A 21,877-nucleotide genomic window follows, 5' to 3' on the forward strand; every position below is an offset into this window, starting at 1 on the left:
AAAATAAAAAGTAGCACTCTGCAGAAGAGGTGGGGTCCTTCTGATCTCAAACCTCCCAAATGATTATTTTGACAACTGAAGCAGTTTGCAAGCTGGAAGCAAACTAAAACAGTAATGAAAGTAATCCCAAGAGGAACTAGATTAGTAAAACATTGAGGATAGCTGTACTTAAGTATTATTATTATTGTTATAGTTACTGGTACATAAAGTGTTCTAGAATTTAATTGTTTTTAATTATGTGAAGTGAAAAAGTGAGTCTGTGCAAATGTTTATGGGAAAATTGGTTAGTGATGCACATAGTAGCATGTACCATGTGAAAGTTGATTTTGCTTAGATGGTTGGACCCTGAAACCGAAGAAAAAGTAAAAATGATAAATGAACCAAGGGAATATATGACCACTCAACTTTTCTGGTACAATAACAGCTTGTTTGAGCACTCTGTTCTCATACAGGAAAAGACAGCTTCTGCTATGTGCTAGAAGGAATACTCAATGTGGCTGACAAACATCAGAGTGGTGCACCACCCCAGTGCTATGATGCTAATACTAATATCTAATATTACAGAAATCACATTCTCAACAAGAGTTGATTGTAACAAAAAGTTATCTGAATGCTATTACAAACAAATATTGCCACAATATGCATGAAAAGTAACAAAGTTTTACACTGTGCTTTAATTTTCAGAATCTTTCAAAATGGTTTTTGGTATTCTCATTGCGTGAAAACACACTGTTCAACATTTCCACTGAAGCATGAAGACATTGTTCATCCAAAATCTCACGAAACACTCTTTATTTTAAACTCGCCTTCATTTCACCTCTTCTCATGAATGAACAGAATAACTCCACACGAGGAAGGTCTGGATTACACAACGTGGAGCCTAGTACTAGCTAAATACACTCAGATGAGTTTTGAGGGATATACAGGACCACTTCACTGGTTAAGACTCACTTCATCTTAAGTGCAACAACTTTTCTGGTAATGGAAAAACACAAATTATTAAACGAAGGGTATAACAAGTTACCAGAAAAAAAATAATAATGTTGAGAAAAATATATAAAAATCAATTTATGTTGTTTGTTAGTATGTTAGAACGCTTAACAGAATAGTAGGTAGGTAATTTCTTTCGAAAATAATAAAATATAGAGATTAACCAAGCTGTGGGCAAACATACAGAGAAGAGCATCACGAGTTGTCACAGATTTGTTTACTCCATAGGAGAGTTGTCACAGGTATACTGAAAGAATTGAACTGGAAGATTCTTGAAGACAGCCGTAAAATGTCCCGAAAAAGTCTATTAACAAAGTTACAAGAACCGGCTTAAAATGAATACTCTATGAATATACGACAACCCTCTCTGTATCGCTTACATTGGGATCATGAGGATAAGATTAAAATAACTACTGCACGCACAAAGACAGTCAAACAATCATCCTTCCCGCTCCATACGTGAATGGAACATTAAACTGGTACAATGGGACGTTCTGTCTGCCATGCACTTCACGGCGGTGTGCAGATTATAGATGTAGCTAGAATTCATAATAAGCATCAAGGTGACGCCACAGCATTCATTACCATTACGTCACTGATCAACGCTCATAATTCATTTCGATTCGGCAACCGCACCCGAATCCGGAGTACACAGCAAATTTCTGTCGCTCCCAGAATTAATTTGCCTTTGGTCACGTCCTACATTTTCTTATATTAATTGGGACAGAATGGCTTCAGCCAAGAAATATCTCCGACCAAGAATCCCCAGACATAGGCGATGGAAAAAGGTATTATTTTCATTTAGTCCTCAGGGATGAGGTCTAATTAACTCAAACATAATATATCTAAAACAGTAGCTTACCAAATTTAAGTTTTTTTCTGCGCGACACGCGTAATTGCATTTCGAAATGTTCGTCTTTTCTACTTCGATTGTCTTTTATTAAACAGTAGTCTAAAATTTGTTACGAAAACGTTGGTGACAGCTTTGCTATACCATAAACTTTTATCATTAAAACAATACTGTTGTAGTTATTACACTATAACTAATATTAATGTACTTTAGTTCGTAATAAACATGTATGAGAATATTGGCATATCTCTTTCCATCTTTTGCTTACTGCTAATTCGTAGACTTAATTTTTTGTACGAAGAATATAACCTTTGGCCAAGGGTTCTTCTTAATTTATTACTCTATTTTAACGGTTCTGGAATACGTAGCACTATTTAGAACTATTTTGCTAATTTTCTGTAGCCTATTTAAACTGATTTTAAACTTTGTTTTAACGTCAGATATTTAATCTTTCATTTGTCTTGTGTGCGCAAATGTCTATCGCATTGTTGGAACTAACGGTTTTGTTTGCTAATTTTCTCAAAATGCAGCGGATTCGAAACCAACTAAACCAGCCATTAAATCGTCAACGCTTCCTAGAATGTCTTCACAAGGTAAAGGCAAATTTAGAAAGGGGAAAAGCTCGAAATTTTCCGTAAATTAAGTATTTCATTGTTGTTCTTTCATTGTTATGTATTATATTGCCTTGATGGTTCGAGTAGAATGGATTTATTTACTTCCAGATATATATATATATATATATTTTGTAGTTTCGTAATTTCCATTGTTGCATTCGTATTGAGCATTGTTTCTGATTTTTTTTTTTATTTTCGCAAAAGTTAACCTGTTATGTAGCCATTAAATATGATTTAGTTAATGTCAATTATGAATGTATTCCAGCACCTGATTTTTTTTAAAAGCATTAGAAAATGAATCGCCTATGAATTTGCCATTATGGATGTTAACTTATATGGAAAAATTGTTCGGCTCGAGTAAATGAAACCAATGCATCCGTAGTTTAGAAGAAAATATAAACATGTTTTGAAAGCTGCAGACGTTACAGTTTGCTAGGCCAGTGAAGCAGTGTCTGCATCTATACAAATATGCATGTGAAAAACGCGTATTTCATTAGTTGCATCAAGTAGCAGTTTGTAAAATATTTCGTAATTTCATAAGTTTATTTTGCTTAGTGCCTTTAGTCGCAGTAGATTATTTATCAACAAGTTAAAGTGTATCACAATTTCATTACAGTAATAGCGATCATGGGAACATCACTTTTCAGCCTCACAGGAATATATAGATATAATTAAAATTGCAGTAACCAACAGGCACTATTCAGGTATTAGGAACAGTTGTGAGCTGCCAGTATGAAAAATACAGGTTTTGTGGGTAATTTCATTCGCTTGTACCCAATCAATACAGAGATGTACAGTAACAAAATGTAAAAGCGTGTAGGTCTACTGATTCATCTCATTGTGCTAAGCAGTTTGCACTTCACTTTGGCTATTCATTTATTGGTTTTTCACTCTACCTAGGTAGCTTGTGTACATGTAATATTGCGGGAAATCATAGTTTTCGCTTTATACGAACCTTAAAAGGGTGATTGAAGTTCTTAAAATGAACATCACCTAAATGTACATCACTGTAGGATCTTCCAAGGACGTTTTTATCCATGCCATAGTGAAGATCAACATGTGTTTTTTTTTATGGGAATTTAACTGCAATAAATGGTTTGATATCTGTTTAGGCGTTTTAGTTTTATGTATTGATATACATAACTTTTATGCAGTTCAAAGGTCCATAGTGTTCAGCATCTTGGTATATGTAAGTATATTGATAGTAGACATGTGGAAGAATGCCATACCAGCAGAACATAGTAGATGGTCATGCTTCGAGCATCACACTAGTTTGTGTTACAAATGGAGTGAGGGTGTGTTATTTTAGCTTTCATCAGTTGTTGGTGCAACTGTGAAACATGATTTTCACACTGTTCAGTCCTGTTTTCGTAGAGCGTAGAATTGGATAGTTTCTTTTGTGGTCGTTGCCTGCTTGAAACTAGTGTTGTCACAACTGTTAGAATTTCTATGAAAATGTCTGCCACAGTAGCCAGAATAGTAAATAGCACAAAGTATTGTCATCAAAAATGATTTAAGTTAGATACAGTTGCAGTACCTGTCTGTTGTAGAATTTTGATACTGTATAGATGCAAATACAAATAGATGTGGTGTTCATTTTGATTACAGAGAGAGATCGACATAAACCAGCCCCTCCACCAAAACCGGTTTCATTGTCTCCTGGCCAGTATGATGGTCGGCATGTCTATAGAGGTTTGTGTTGTCTCTACATCTACATTTATGCTGTGCACTATGTTGCCAATCATACTTTTGTCACAACAATGCCGCACACAACAAATATCCCTATTCGAGTCCAAATGTCCATGTAACTACAGTACTAATTGCATAAATATAGAACGTAAACATATAAAATTGCATTTGCTTCTCTTTCATCAATTTCAAGTCTAGCAAGGCATCTAAACCTGTCATGAGAACCACATTTATGCGAACTCTTATTCTCACTGTTTGATAGTATCCTTTTCATAAGTTGCTAGTAGTAGGTACGAAGTCCACAAGGTTTATTACATGTCTGAGCATCATTTATCTTCATGATAAGTAATTGTTAATAGTTAATGTCAAAATACTTCGAACTTGGCCAAGTTCAAAAGATTTTGTTTCCTTTGTCCTCAAAATAACTTGCCATTCAGTGGTCATATGACATGTCTCTGATGTGGCAGCATTGTCCTTATCAGTTAATGCATAATAATAGGAATAGTCAGCAGTAATCACTGATGAAACTGTTTTCTTTCCATTGGTGAAACTGTTCCTCTGACAGAGATTAAGAGAACCATTGCACTCTTTGTGTTCCATTGTACCAAAAAACTCTCTGCACCGAAGAAATGCTGGTATATATCAGTTTCTGCTTTTTTGAACCATTGGCAGCACTGACTAGTTGCTTCGAAGTGCATGGGAGAGAGAGGTTATTATATTCCAGTTTTATTGGATTTACGCCTCTTCCATTCGTGAATGGAGCACGGAGAAAGGAATTGAACATAAGATTCTGTACATGCTGTAATTATCCCAGGCCTCTCTTCATTATTTGTGCATGATTACTGCGTAAGGTGCTACAGAATCAGCTGTAAGTAAATATTCTACAAGCACTCTCTCTGAAGATATTATTAAAACTCATTGTAAGGAAAAGATAGATTCCTACTTACTGCAAAGATGACACATTAAGTTGCAGACAGGCACAGTGAAAAGAAACTTACACATTAGCTTTTGGCCAAAGCCTTTGTTAAAAAAGTTTCTTTTCATTGTACCTGCCTGCAACTTAACATTTCATCTTTACGATAAGTAGCCATCTATCCTTTACTTATATTGTCGCTATTCCAACCTGGGGTTTCCATTATTTTATTAAGACTTACCCTACGTTTAATAGCTATCTGTAGCAAAATTAATATTGTTTGGACATTACGTAAGATGCATAAACAATTTTTGTGTTATACATCTATTGTAATACACATATCCCACCCAAAGAGTATGTTATTTAACACTTGACTTACCATAAGAGAAATCTGTGAGGTGTATTCAAAAAAGTAACTGGGCAGTTTGATCATGAAAAATATGTTTGCTATGAATCACTGTTGTTGGCAGTTTTAGTTTTCTACAAACATGCAATTTCATTTTAATTACCATTCACTTCTACATGCTTTTTGTGATGTTGGAAGTTCTCCACCAGGGAGCTGAACCATTTGACTATTGTCCACCAAGCCATTGCTTCAAATGCAAGGAGAGGTAATAGTCACCGAGTGCTATGTCAGGACTGTGGATTAGGTCATCAAAAAGTTGCCAAGAAAAATGTTGCATCTTACATTTGATACATGTGGCAGTGGGCAGTGTATAGACACGCTTAGTTGAGAGGAGGATTATCTCGGACAAAAATTGCCCCCATAGTTGGTTTTGGATGGCATGTCTCAGTTTAGCAAGCATTTCACAGTACACATAATTTGTAATTGACCCATGCACTATGATGTCGATCAAAACATCATACTTTGCAACCTAGAAAATGGTGGCCATCATCTTTTGACTAGCTTGGATTTTTTTGGTTTTGTGGAAGCTGAATGATGATAACACACTGACTGTTGTTTTGATTCAGCAGTGGTTTAACAGGCTCAATGCATTGCCACCTATAATAATGTAAATGTGTGAAACAAAATCATCTCTGTCTTGTTTATAGTAGTACAGAAATATTTATTTGCTTGTATCCTCTGCTCACTGTGTTGATCAGTAACCATTTTTGGTTCCCACGTTGCTCACAAATTACAAAATCCCAGCTTGTCTGTGACAGTTGTGTATAGTATAAAGAATTCATCAGCTGGAGCAGTAAGTATTGATTTATATACAGATCCAAGGTTGTGGTCCACTTGTATGATTTCATTGGTCAGGACACGGGCTGTCACGAACATTTGTGCAGATGCTTTTGAAAGATTGACACCATTGCCTAGTAATTTTTCTTCCCTTGTTACTGTAGGCTCATAAACAAGTTGCAACTCCTGATGTATTTCAGCAGCTGTAGATACTTTTGCATCCAAGAATTAAATCACAGCTTGCATCCTAGGTGCATTTTGTTTTATAAACATGAGATGTATGATGAGATAAAAGAAATTATTCAGATAGTGAAGGGGAGACGAAAATTTAATAGTCATGGGTGACTGGAATTCGATATTAGGAAAAGGAAGAGAAGTAAATGTAGTAGGTGAATATGGAATGCAGGTAAGGAATGAAAGAGGAAGCCGCCTGGTAGAATTTTGCACAGAGCATATCTTAATCGTAGCTAACACTTGGTTCAAGAATCATAAAAGAAGATTGTATACATGGAAGAAGTCTGGAGATACTAACAGGTTTCAGATAGGTTATATAATGGTAAGACAGAGATTTAGGAACCAGGTTTTAAATTGTAAGACCTTTCCAGGGGCAGATGTGGACTCTGATCACAATCTATTGGTTATGAGCTGTAGAATAAAACTAAAGAAACTGCAAAAAGGTGGGCATTTAAGGAGATGGGACCTGGATAAACTGACAGAACCAGAGGTTGTAGAGAGTTTCAGGGATAGCATTAGGGAACGATTGACAAGAATGGGGGAAAGAAATACAGTAGAAGAAGAATGGGTAGCTTTGTGAGATGAAATAGTGAAGGCAGCAGAGGATCAAGTAGGTAAAAAGACGAGGGCTAATAGAAGTCCTTGGGTAACAGAAGAGATACTGAATTTAATTGATGAAAGGAGAAAATACAAATATGCAATAAATGAAGCAGACAAAAAGGAATACAACCGTCTCAAAAATGAGATCGACAGGAAGTGCAAAATGGCTAAGCAGGGATGGCTAGAGGACAAATGTAAGGATGTAGAGGCGTATATCGCTAGGGGTAAGATAGATACTGCCTACAGGAAAATTAAAGAGACCTTTGGAGAAAAGAGAACCACTTGCATGAATATCAAGAGCTCAGATGGAAACCCAGTTCTAAGCAAAGAAGGGAAAGCAGAAAGGTGGAAGGAGTATATAGAGGGTCTATACAAGGGCGAAGTTCTTGAGGACAATATTATGGAAATGGAAGAGGATGTAGATGAAGATGAAATGGGAGATATGATACTGCGTGAAGAGTTTGACAAAGCACTGAAAGACCTAAGTTGAAACAAGGCCCCGTGAGTAGACAACATTCCATTAGAAATACTGATAGCCTTGGGAGAGCCAGCCCTGACAAAACTCTACCATCTGGTGAGCAAGATATATGAGACAGGTGAAATACCCACAGACTTGAAGAAGAATATAATAATTCCAATCCCAAAGAAAGCAGGTGTTGACAGATGTGAAAATTACTCAACTATCAGTTTAATAAGCCATGGCTGCAAAATACTAACCCAAATTCTTTACAGATTAATGGAAAATCTGGTAGAAGCCGACGTCGGGGAAGATCAGTTTGGATTCCGTAGAAATGTTGGAACACGTGAGGCAATACTGATCCTATGACTTATCTTAGAAGAAAGATTAAGGAAAGGCAAACCTACGTTTCTAGCATTTGTAGACTTAGAGAAAGCTTTTGACAATGTTGACTGGAATACTCTCTTTCAAATTTTGAAGATGGAAGGGGTAAAATACAGGGAGCGAAAGACTATTTACAATTTGTACAGAAAGCAGATGGCAGTTTATAAGAGTCAAGGGACATGCAAGGGAAGCAGTGGTTGGGAAGGGAGTGAGACAGGGTTGTAGCCTCTGCCCGATGTTATTCAGTCTGTATATTGAGCAAGCAGTAAAGGAAACAAAAGAAAAATTCAGAGTAGGAAATAAAATCCATGAAGAAGAAATTAAAACTTTGAGGTTTGCCGATGACATTGTAATTCTGTCAGAGACAGCAAAGGACCTGGAAGAGCAGCTGAACGGATTGGACAGTGTCTTGAAAGGAAGATATAAGATGAACATCAACAAAAGCAAAACGAGGATAATGGAATGTAGTCGAATTAAATCAAGTGGTGCTGCGGGAATTAGATTAGGAAATGAGACGCTTAAAGTAGTAAATGAGTTTTGCTATTTGGGGAGCAAAATAACTGATGATGGCCGAAGTAGAGAGGATATAAAATGTAGACTGGCAATGCTAAGGGAAGCATTTCTGAAGAAGAGAAATTTGTTAACATCGAGTATAGATTTAAGTGTCAGGAAGTCTTTTCTGAAAGTATTTGTATGGAGTGTAGCCATGTATGGAAGTGAAACGTGAACAATAAATAGTTTAGACAAAAAGAGAATAGAAGCTTTCGAAATGTGGTGCTACAGGAGAATGCTGAAAATTAGGTGGGTAGATCACATAACTAATGAGGAGGTATTGAATAGAATTGAGGAGAAGAGAAATTTGTGGCACAACTTGACTAGAAGAAGAGATTGGTTGGTAGGACATGTTCTGAGGCATCAAGGGATCACCTATTTAGTGTTGGAGGGCAGCGTGGAGGGTGAAAATTGAAGAGGGAGACTAAGAGATGAATACACTAAGCAGATTCAGAAGTATGTAGGTTGCAGTAGGTACTGGGAGATGAAGAGGCTTGCACAGGATAGAGTAGCATGGAGAGCTGCATCTAACCAGTGTTAGGACTGAAGACCATAACAACAACAAACATTAGGCCATGATCCAAGGATATTTCTGTGCCTAACATTTCCTCTCCTAATAGTAAAGATATTATCAAAGCCCATGAAAGCTCAAGATAGCAATATTAGACATAAACAACCTCCGGAGGTTGAACTGTTTATGTGTATCTCTGCACCGGTCATGATGATATCAGGTCACTGTGTCATGCCGATGTGTGTTATGAAGGTGTTTGCTTTGTTTGGCTCTAAGGCCCATGACTTGTCTAATTTCATTCCTGTTTCTTTCCTATTTATGTATTTCTGTAGCCTCTCTGTACATCCTAGCATAGTGATAGGATAATTGATCTTGTTAAAACCATAATATAGGAAAAACAGATTTGATGGTTCCCTGGCTCCAGTGCATAATCTAATACTGCCAATTTATCCATGTTTCCCAGATGACAATTGTTCTGTGTTCCTTAAGTCGGGCATTGATGCTTCATTTTGTGCTTCCTGTGTTCGTGGTGTCTCCCCTGTGAGTAGTTAGGCGCACTTTCTCTGGTGTTTCAGCAAAAATTTCCAATTTCGTTTTTGGATTTCTAGTTGGAGTCAGCCCAAACAAATAGTGCTTAACATACCTTTCATATGACACGCAATGTTGACGGAAAGTGTTGGTTGGTTTCCTGTTACAAGCAGAATTTTTTTGAAAGTGGAATTTTATGTGCCCATTTGATAAGAGCAGTCCCAGATTATCTAGTGTAATGTTTGTTTTATTGATGTTATTATGTAGTATTCTGCCTAGTGGCAGGTACATGTCTTCGTACGGAGAATTTCTGATTCCACTGTTCCCTGTCTTCAGCTTCTTCCTACAGTCTGTTATATTTCCTTCCATCTTTCATGTCGTCCAGATGTTGAATTCTTTTTTTGTTCATCGTCCTGCGTTTCCTCTGAGTTTCCCTTCGATGACATCATGTATGAGTCCGTTGTGTCTAAGTACATGTCCAATCCAGTTGGCCTTTCTCTGAAGAATTGTATGCAGAATACTTCTCTTCTCTCCTACTCTTTGCAGTACATCATCATTTTTTATGCGATCTGTCCACTTGATTTTTCCCATTCTCCTCCAGCACCACACTTCAAAGCTCTCTAAATACTTTTTCTCCTTCTTTCTCATGGTCCGTGTCTCTGCTCTGTACAGTGAAATGCTCCAGATGTAGCACTTTATCAGTTTTTTTCTCAATGCCAAACTCAACTTGCTGGTCAGCAGAGTCCTCTTCTTGTTGAAAGCAGCTTTGGCTATGGTGATTCATGCTCGGATTTCGTTGGTGCAGTGGGCATCCTTTGTGATAAAACTTCCCAGGTACTTGAACTGATTCACATTTTCCAGTTCCTGATTGTCAACAGTTATCTTCAAATGTTTCTCACGTTTTGATATGCGCATCACTTTTGATTTTTCGATGTTGCTTTCCATGCCGTATTTTCTTCCCGTTTCCACCAAATTGTTCATAATGTGTTGCAGCTGTCTCTGATTTTTGGCAAGCACGACCAGGTCATCTGCATACTTGTGGTGTTGATGAGACGTTGTCCTACTTTGAAGTTTCCGCATCCTTTCCAGCATTTCTCCATACAGGTGGAAGAGATTTGGCGACAGACAACATCCTTGTCTCACTCCCCTTCCTATTTCCACACTGTTCGTTTCTCCATAGTTCAGTCGTACCTTTACCCTTTGTCCTAGGTACAAGTTCGTTATAAGTCTCCAATCTCTCCAGTTGATTCCTATTTTCTTAAGGATGTTCATCAATACGTTCTAATTGACTCTGTCTAAGGCCTTCTGCCAGTCTATAAAACAAGCACAAACTTCTTTGTTAACAGCCAAAACTCTCTCTGACAATGTCCTCATCATGCCAATGGTGTGTCTGGTTCCTTTTCCTTTCCTGAAGCCAAATGGTCTTCTCCTATAACTTCTTCAATTTTGTTTTCCAACTGTCTATTTAGTATTCTTGCAATGATCTTTGCCACATGCAATATCAGACTAATTGTTCTATAATCACTACACTTCTTGGCTTGTTTTTTCTTGTCAAGAGTAACCACTATGACGTCCAAAAAGTCTTCAGGCCATTCTCCAGTTTCATAGATTTTGTTTATGAGTTGTGTCAGAACTTTCAAACTTTCACTTCCGATTTCTTTAAGCAAATCCACTGGTATGCCGTCATCCCCTGTAGCTTTCCTACTCTTGATGTCCTTTATCGCCTTCTCTACTTCCCTTGTCAGTATACTGGGCCCTTTTTCATCTTCGTCAACAGCTTCCTCTGGCTCTATGTTGATGTCATCTGGGTGATGTTCTGTATCATATGGTTTTCTTATATATTCTTCCCATGTTTTCAGCACTTCCACTTGTTCAGTAACCACTTGTCCTCTAGAATTTTCTATTCCGAATGTTCTTACACTTTTGTTCTCTCTTTCTCCCAGTTCCTTTGTTTTCTGGTACATGAGGTCATACCTTCTTCTTCTTTGTAGTTCTTCTATTTCATCACACATTCCTTCTAAGTACTTTTCCTTCGCCTTGTCTGTTTCCCCCCTTGAGGGCATTGTTAAGTGTTCTGTATTCTTCTTCATTAACATTTTTACACTTCCTCCTTTCCCCCATCTTCTCCAGCATCTCATTGGTGATCGAGGGTTTTCTCACTCTCTTTGTTTCCCTCCCAATTTCACTCTTCAGAGTACTTAACAAAACCATTTTAACATTTTGCAATTGATCTTCCACATTTGAACTTGTATTTTTGTGTCTCACTTTGTTAAATTTTTTCTCTAGCGATTCTCTTACTGCCACGTTTTTCTCTCTTAGCTTTTCCAAGTCCCATCTCTGTTTTCTCCTCCCATGCTGTTGGATCTTCTTCAGCCTTGTGCTGATATCTGCAACCAAGAGGTTGTGATCCGAGTCGATGTCGACAGCCGGCATAGTCTTGGCGTCCTTCACACTGCCCTTAAACCTCTGTTTGACGAGTATGTAGTCTATCTCCTGGGCTCTTCCATGTGTACAGTTTACTTTTCCTTTTCTTGAACCAAGTGTTTGTAATATCTCTCTATATTCGATGAATTATTCTGATACAATTCTACCCTTGAATGACGTTTACAAATTTTCTATCTTCATACTCGCAGAAACCATGCGCAAAATAGTTTCATACAATAGCTATGCCATGAGCGCATAAGTATTCTTTGTAGTACTCTCTCTGGTGGTTGTTAAAAAAAAAAAAATAAAAAATAAAAAATAAAAGAGGGGGAGCTTCCGAGATTGTCTTCGTGCCGATTAGCATGAGCTTGGTTTGGAAGAACTGTAATTTGATTATTGAGATTTATCACAGAAGATAACTGATACGAACTGTACAATTAAAAAGGAAATATATATATATATATTGCTCCTTCAAAAAAAAAGATTAGCAGACTGCCGCAAAGCACGAGCCTGCAGAGAAGAAGAATCATCGCCTGATTTCATTCTAACAAGTAAAATTTCAGAATCATTTTTGAGTGACTGAGCTATGACTGTGTTTCCTATCATGAATGATTGATTGCTCGAACGAATTGAGAGCTACAGAATTACGTAGATAGATAGAGAAAAAAATTACATGCTCATCACCACCAAATTATTTCGGTGACAGAATTCCACTAGCATTCCTCCTCTTTTGTTTCTTTTTGCTAATCCATATTGTCCAACAATGTTTGCTTCATTGCCTTGTCCAACCAAACTATTCCAGTCACCCTTGATTATGGTATTTACTTTTCCTGTTCCTTCGGACTGAATGATGTATTCTATTTCATCATACATTTTCTCCACTTCTTCGTCATTGTGATCTGATGGTGGGATGTACACTTGGACTATTAGAATGTCTACTGGTTTTGTATTTATTTTCACAAACATTAAACGGCCACTATGACATACGACTTTATTCACACTTTGCACTAATTCATTTCCCATCACTATTCCTATGCCACGTTCAAAACTTTTACCACCGGAATAACACATTGTGTAATTACCTGATACTATTTCACCACTATCTGTCCACCTTACTTCACTTAAACCCATTATGTTCACTTCACATTTGTCCATTTCTCTCTTCAGATTTTCCAGTTTTCCTGCTCTTTGAAGTGTTCTCACGTTCCATGTGCCAATCCTGAAATTAAAATGTTCATCTCTTTTGATGATACCACCTGAAATACTCCCCATCCGTAAATCCGAACGGGGGATTAGTTTATCTCCGGAATATTTTACTCCAGGAAACGCCATCATTATCCTCCGTCTTCCAACATTCAGGAAATATAATAATGTGGTAGTCTTTCCATTTCCTTTCCACATCGCAGTATCATGGCCGAAGAACCAGACTGTGGTTGGTTTCACCCATGAGTCTTCGATCTTGATCCATCTGAAGCATCATTTGCTCTGTGCATCAATTCGATACTGGATCATTCTATGTCAAGTCACCCAGGCCTTGACACCAACCATGTCAGATTTTGATGAAACTTGGTACAATTACTTCTTTTATCATCCTGAAAGTACTTGTAAAATTTTTTTACTCTATCTCTTATAGTTTTTTTTAATAAATTTTTAAAGTTTTTAGATTTGGCGTTGTTTCAGCAGTCGGAAATCGTAACTTAAACGTGTCCTCACAACTAAAAAAATTTGTATATTAAAGAATACTCAAGATATCAGTATGAAATTTTGGAATAAGTTTGTGTATTATATCTAAATGTTAAAAAAATTACCATAAAGATATATTAAAATCTTCCAAATGGAAAAAAATTTACAAGTAGAAAGCTCAAATTTGTTTTAAAATACTCTTAATTGTATAGGCTATTAGTTAAAAGAAAAATTATGTTGGCTTTTTAACCTGTTTAGTACTTATCTTATTTATTTTAATTATTAATTATTTTAAAAATAATATTAATTATTTTAAAAATAAAAAGTACCAAGTGACTTAGACACCGAAAATAAGTTTTTGTCTTCTTGGAGTAACAATGTACGCTTGGATTTTGTTTTGTTACTCCTGTGTTTTGAAGTAAAAAAATTATTGCAGTGTTAAATAGTGCTTGGATAGTATTTTATTAAGTTTATTCGAACTTTCAGTAAGTACTGTTACTTAGTTTACAGAGATTCTTTTCCAATATCCTATAAAAGTAACCAGAACAGTAATCAGACCAAAAGTGAAATCAGTATGTCAGATATTCAAACCTGTAGCGTAGGATTATTTAAAAAATCTGAGTTTCCAAACAACCTACACACCTTCAAAAAAGTTACAACCAGTATCTGAATTGAGTGAGGAAGAAAAAGATGTGATCCACTTACGATCTGGAATTAATCTGGGTGAATTTAAGAATATACCGGTATGTTCACACCACAGCTACTACTTTTTAAATGTTTTTGAAAAGTATCAAACAACATGTGTAGACCCACTAAAAAAACACAAAAAGCCCATCAAAAAATTGTTGAGAAGTGTAAGCTTTGATCTTTCTAAACAATTACTGACAAAAAATATTAGCATAAAACCTGGACAAAAGCTTTGCTCAACATGCCATAACTTTTGTGAGGAAAAATTAAGAGTTGAAGTCAATGAAAGTGAAACAGATGAAGTCATGGTTGAATTAGAATCATTGGAATCCTGAAATGAATCCTTCGTACAAACAAACATTGCTCTTGATAATTTAGGTTTAACACCGATAAAGCTTCATGGCTTGTCAGAACAAAGTAAAGGGTCTTATTTTAAAAGGAAGGTTAGCAGTATTGAAAAGAATGCAAAAAAGGCGGTTTCAAAAGCATTAAAATATGATGCACCAAGTTCTGATGATAATGAAGAAGATACAAGTGTGGTTGAGAAAGCAAAGGATTTTGATGTAATGATTTCTCTTATGAAAGAGAAGATTTCATCTGTTGGGAGGTCTAGAAAAATCCAGATTCTGACCTTGGCTCCAGATTCTTGGAGTCTAAATAAAGTGATGAAAGAATTTAATGTAAGTGAGTACATGGTGCGACAAGCTAGAAAGCTAAAATCTGAAAAGGGTATTTCGGAAACTCCTGGTCCAAAAAAAGGTAAAACTCTTTCTGAAAATACAGTTAGACTTGTAACAGATTTTTATGAAAAGGATGAAAGTTCCAGAGTGCTACCTGGAACAAAAGACAAAGTAAGTGTTCAAAAAAATGTGTACATGCAAAAAAGACTCATTTTGTGTAACTTGAGAGAACTCTATCATTCTTTCAAATGGGAGAATCCCGAGGTAGAAATAGGATTTTCAAAATTTTGTTTCTTGAGACCTAAATGGTGTATCCTTGCTTGTGCTGCAGGCGCACACACTGTATTTGTATGCAGTATCCACCAGAATGTTAAACTATTACTGGATGCTGTGAAAATTGAGGAATCTTATAAAGACCTAATTAAGATGCTTGTGTGCAACATGGAAAACCAAAACTGCATGCTACATCATTGCGACAGCTGTCCTGCAAATACTGCACTAACTGAGTACTCAACTGAAAAACTAAGTGAAGATTATGTTTTAGAAGAAGAAATTGTAATCAGTCAGTGGGTTAACACAGACAGGGCAGAAATGATCAAACAGTCTATCAGTGTTGAAGACTACATTTCTTTATTGGTTAGGTCATTGGAAAAGCTCACCCCGCACTCGTTTATAGCAAAATCCCAATCAGCAGCCTTTAAAAGATTGAAAGAAGACCCACCACCCAAAACAGCAGTTATTGTGATGGATTTCAGTGAAAATTATTCCTTTGTTATACAAAATGAGATCCAAAGTTACCACTGGAATAGAGGTGGTTGTACTCTACACCCAGTTGGAGTTTTTCTAAGAAATGAGGAAAACAATGTTTTTGTTTCCAGCCACTGTTTTATTAGTGATGACCAAGAACATGACACTGGTTTTGTTAACTTTGTACAAAAAGAAAATACAAAGTGGCTGTCATTACATCATACTGACATTGACTCAGTTCACTACTTTACAGATGGTTGTACTGGGCAGTACAAAAATAGAAACAGTTTTAAAAATTTGACTGAACACTTGAGAGACTTTAATTTGAAGGACCAACACTCTTTTTTTGCAACAAGTCATGGGCAGTCAATTTGTGATGGCCTAGGAGGAACTATTAAAAGAATTTTAAGGAAAGCCAGTCTACAGCTTTCAGACGAAGAACAAATAATGACAGCAATCGATGTGTACAAGTTTTGTGGAAAAAAAAGTTGAAAAAAAAAGAAGCTGATTTGCTACGGTTAAAACTAGAAAAACATTTTTCAGCAACCCGAACCATTCCTGGAACAAGAAGTTTTCATAACTTCAAACCACTTCCAACAAACAATCTTGAAATTAGAAGGACTACAGATAGTGTTAAACCCTCCTTAGTCTTTTCTTTCCATTCTTCTTCTGATTGGGTTCGTGTTGAGCCATCCATAAATAGCTATGTGGCTGCAAATTAGGATGGTAACTGGTACTTTGGACTGGTAAAAACAATATTCAATGATGAAGAAGATGCAGAAATTCTATTTCTACATCCTTCAGGACCAGCTGCATCATTTTATTGGCCTGAAAGAAAAGATTCTTGCATAGTGCCTTTGGAGCACATAGTCTGTGTAGTAGACACACCTCAATCAAGCGGCACTGGAAGAATGTATTACTTCAAAAAAGACTGTATCAAAAGAACTGAAAGCTCTTTGATGAAGTGGAAAAACAGTTTGAATCAGCATTAATGTTTTTTAAAAAAACAAAATTACCCAAAAAATTCAATGTTTCAAGCAATCAGTTGGGTTATACATAAATGTCGTAAGTGCACTATCTTTGTACATAATTCTAATGTAATCTACTATAATTAATAAACATGTTAAAAAGCCATCATTATTTTTGTTTTATCAAGTAGCTTATATGTTTAAGAGTAAATTAAAACAAATTTGAGCATTCTATCAGGTCTGAGACTCTAGATATTGCAATTCTTATAAAACAAAACATCCGTTAAAAAAAAGACATATATATTTTTTTCATAGAAAATATTAATATATTTTAATAGTATCATTTTTATCTTCAAATATGTATAATAAATAAACTGCTGCAAAAATTCATGATGTTATCTAAAAGAGTTTTTAAGATAATCAATTTTAAAGTTTTGAATACAAATTAAATTTACCATTTCCGAAGGTCCGGAAAATGCAAAACATAAAAACTTTAAAAATTTATCAAAGAAACTGTAAGAGATACAGCAAAAAAATTGCAGGTGTTTGTCAGGATGATATTAGAATCATTTGAGCCAAATTTCATGAAAATCTAAGGAGGTGGGTGTAAAATTTATTTTTTATTGGGTGATTTGTTATGGAATGACCCTACAGGTGCCCGCTGCTGCCCGCTACCAGAGGAAGGATAGGATTGGGAAAAGAAAGACCCCTAACCCTCGAAACCTAATAGCGTCAGGGTCGGAAAAACAAGAGTTGGCCGAGGATAGCCAGACAGGAAAGATAAAAGTGAGGAGCCTGGCATAAGTAAGTGGAAGCAATGCCAGGACTCAGCTCGGAGCCCCGTGCTTGCCAGCCATGTACTCACTAGGTGCGAGTCCCCTGGAGACGTATCGACATATTGACAAGGACAGTAAAACTTGAAGAATAACCAGTACTCAAGCTGCAACAGCGTCCCCATGGCCTGCACTAACTGCTACTACCAAGCATGCAGTGCTAGTGAGCAGCTGCTTATTCTTCATGTTTTACTGTCCACATTAATACATATCGATAAAACAAACATCAGACTAGATTAGTTTTCGAGTGCTCTGTCGAATGAGCACATAAAATTCTGATTTAAAAATAATTTCGTTTGCAACGGGAAACAAACTGACGCTTTGTATTGACACCATGCATCACATGAAAGATGTAACAAGTAGTAATTGTTTGGGCTGACTCCAGCTACATAATGCAAAAACGAAATTGCAAATATTTGTCGAAACACCAGAGAAAATGTACATGACAACTCTAAGGAGGGACACCTGGCATAACTTGACCGCATGTGCAAGGGTCTTCATATACTCTTGTTGTGGGAAGCGATGGGCATAGGTCTTTTACAGTGTTGAATATCCGTGCAGTTTTTTGTGTATTTACACAGTGCTCTTTTCTTCCTAGTTTTCTGCTGTCGTGATCTGCGTTCCTTTTATGGATTGGAGGAACACTTTCCCTTTAATTGGTTCTTTTTCACTAGAAATTTGAAACCATTTAGGATGTAGTGCCCTATTTATCTCTTTGTCAGAGTATCCATTTCTTCTGAAAGCAGTTCTTAAATTAACAATCTCTTTCTCCATGTACTGTCATTCACAAAATCTTTTAGCCTGATCCACCAATTTTTTGACCACTTCTCTTTTGTGCTTAGGATGGTGAGTTGAATTTTTGTGAAGGTATTGTATCTATTTGTATGAGTAGACTTTCTGCAAACTTTGTTCCCTACAGTTCCACCAAGTTTTCTGAGTACAAGTACATCTGTAAATGAAATATGACATTCTTTCTCATTTTCGATATTTTACTATGTATTAAGCTTTATATTAGAATTAACATCATTTAAAAATTAATGAATTCAGAGTTTTTCCCTTGATACACAATAGAACTGTCATGAACACCTTACTTGGTCATCTGAAGGACTATTTCTTCAAATTTTTCAAATAGAAATTCGCTATAACTGCACGAAGTGGGTTCTCCACTGCCACAGTGTCATTTTCCTGAGGGAATTTGTTGTCCCGTTGAAAGTAAGTTGATGTGAGACAGTGTTTGAAGAGCTGTGTGGCATATCCTTATGCAAAAATACCTTCAAACTGTGGTGTCACCTCATTAAAAAAAAAAAAAAAAGGCCAGTGGTACAACACCAAAACTGGGGGAGCAACAGTTTTGAAGGCATTGTTGTTGCCTTCATCCACATTCCAGTGAATGTAAACAGTCAGTAGATGGCACTGCATTTGTACAACATTGTTCTGAGGTGACAACTTATACATATATCAAACGGCCCTTACTTTTCGAATATGCCTCGTATTTCACAGGAGAAAATTAAAGATGCCCTGGAGTTTCAGATACATGTCACTCCTCAGAAGACACATTGATCAGTGCAAAGTAATTAAGATATTTTATAATGTAAAATTTAATTGACTGTTATTTCATGTAACACTGTGCTGCTGTGGTTTAATTTATTTTCCAAAGTCTGCTTTTAAAGGAAAACTAATAACAAAATGCATAACCAGAGATGACCCCTCTCTCTCTCTCTCTCTCTCTCTCTCTCACACACACACACACACACACACACACACACACACACACACACACACACACACGCACACACACACATTTATTTTTTCACATGAACTTCCTTTGGTATTAAAACAGAATTGTGTGAGAAATGGAGTGCTCTTAAATGCAGTGTTGCTAATTAGTGAATAGAGATATCACAAGCAGTTGTGGGATTCAAGGTCTCTGCAGCACATTAAGCAGGTGGTGAGGGATCGTGAAGAGTGAGAGTGCAAATGATGGTTAGCTTCCTCAGTTTGACATTTGAACAAGATAAATGTATTACTTGCTTGCTTCAGATAGGATATGCTTGCTTCAGATAGGACAAAGTAAAAAGGCGCAAGTTCAGGAGTTAGTCTAACTGTTACATTGTTAAGAACCAAAGTATAAGTGTGTGCCTTTCTTGGACTGAAATTATTGTTAGGTAGTGCCCTGCTTCGCAGCTTTCCACACAGTTGCAGTGAGCAGGCGGCAAAGTTGTCTATCAACATATGTGTAGTCTTGGAACAAGGATAAGGAAGCCTGGAACTGTAAATCAAATGATACAAAATAATCCCATCTGAATATCATAATGTTGCATCACAACATACTGTAGTAATGTGCATGCAAGACGAGGACTGCATTATTGTGTTCTGCACAGAGAGGGATGAAGAATACTTTGTGGTGGCACCGATGTGCTTTCTGATTTTATCGCAGGTCTCATACTTCAACTGATGACTTCTGTGGTGACTTGCAATGCTGGGATAAGCGTTACACTGAGCCACTGCTTCTGACTACCTCTAAAGCAGTTTATATGCTTGGAAATCTATCACTATATAACTTAATATATCTAAAAACAAAGATGATTTGACTTACCAAACGAAAGCGCTGGCACGTCGATAGACACACAAACATACACACAAAATTCTAGCTTTCGCAACCAACGGTTGCCTCGTCAGGAAAGAGGGAAGGAGAGGGAAAGACGAAAGGATTTGGGTTTTAAGGGAGAGGGTAAGGAGTCATTCCAATCCCGGGAGCGGAAAGACTTACCTTAGGTGGAAAAAAGGACGGGTATACACTCGCGCGCGCGCGCACACACACACATATCCATCCACACATATACAGGCACAAAATGTGTGTTTGCTTTATGCCACTGATAATGAACACTATAGTGACTAGTAACCTCACCATATTTAAACTAAGATAAAAATCAAAGTTACATGTTCTACATGCACTCCAAAGGACATGCTGCAGGATGATGTGGCAAATGATACTGTGGGTTGTAGCATTATGTGGTACACTATTACTTGAGACTGTGCATTGCCTCACCACTTACCTTCTTACCTGCACGGCACTATAATGTGGTATCGAATGAAACCTATGTACTGGTGACGTAAGCATAAGAAAAACAGCTATACATTGTTCGCATGCTTTGGTGCTCATTCTGTCAAGTTCTCTTCCATTCCTTCCACTGCAATCATTCGTTCACTGACAGAAGTTAGTAATAATGTATACTGGTGAATTGTCTACTGAATGTTTGTCCACTTACATTGATTCCTGTTCGCACTGATGAAAATGGAGCTTCAAGCACACACACACACACCCACACGCACAAAGAGGAGGACAGGCTTTCTTAACGTGCTCATTGCTTCGAACTTTTCCTGCAATTTGTGATCCAATTTGGGAATAATATTACTTTATTTATTTGTTGTCATCTATACCTTTTCTTGTTGGTTGCTGCCTTTCCTTTTCTAATTTTTTTTTTTTGGAAATGCTTAATAGTTCTGAAGCATACAACTTATAAAAATGTCTGTGTGTGTGTATATATGTATATATACTTACGTTTGTATGTTCCGTATCTCCTCCTAAACCACTGGACCAATTTCAGCCAAACTTGGTACACACATCATTTACTAAGTGGAAAGAATCACTGTTGAGCAAGAACCACCCACCTATCAAAAGAGGTGGGGGTGAAAAAGTGGTGTAGCCAACGATACTGGAGAATGAGAACACTTAGAGACACAGAGACTTGCAGCAGACTTTACACATTATTTGAAAATTACAAACTCCATAAGGTGATGAAAGCAGAAAATTTAATTTTGTACTTAATTTCGCTGTTTGTACAGTAAAACTGCCAAATGAAGCATAACATTTTAACTTATTACTTATTTACTACTAACTGTATATGTGACACATTTTGCAGACAGTATTCACATATACTACAGGATGTACCAGAAAAATTATTTAATTGTATGAACCTTAGTTCTGGAGATATGATGTCATAAACACTGAATGTGTGAAAAAATACAACATCATGCAAGATATTTAACTACTTTCTCTACATGCAAAGTTTTTGCAGGCAGTATCCACACTTGCCGTTGAATGTACATACAAAAATTTACCACTGTATGACACACAGTTCAGGAGATACGACGTGAAATACTGAGATGCGAGAAAAAACTGTCACATTGTGCTTGACATTTTGATTTATTACTTTTTTGGTAGTAATTCTATTCTCAGTACATTTTCCTGACAATAGCTACATATACCACTGGATGTATTTGCAATATTATATCATTGTACAGCCATAGTCCACGAGGTATGACATCATAAACATTGCGCTGCACGAA

General features: G+C 36.7%; 1 protein-coding gene across 1 annotated transcript in view; it reads left to right on the top strand.

Moving 5' to 3' along the window:
• LOC126108511 (coiled-coil domain-containing protein AGAP005037) overlaps positions 1-21,877 on the top strand; it is a 249,741-nt gene that overhangs the window by 113,319 nt on the left and 114,545 nt on the right. Inside the window, exons 8-9 of the mRNA XM_049913778.1 lie at positions 2,371-2,433; positions 4,063-4,146. Coding sequence (XP_049769735.1) covers positions 2,371-2,433; positions 4,063-4,146 — 147 coding nt within the window. The remainder of the gene's footprint in view (positions 1-2,370; positions 2,434-4,062; positions 4,147-21,877) is intronic.

This window comes from Schistocerca cancellata, chromosome 11, assembly GCF_023864275.1.
Source record: "Schistocerca cancellata isolate TAMUIC-IGC-003103 chromosome 11, iqSchCanc2.1, whole genome shotgun sequence".
NCBI classification, from domain to species: domain Eukaryota; kingdom Metazoa; phylum Arthropoda; class Insecta; order Orthoptera; family Acrididae; genus Schistocerca; species Schistocerca cancellata.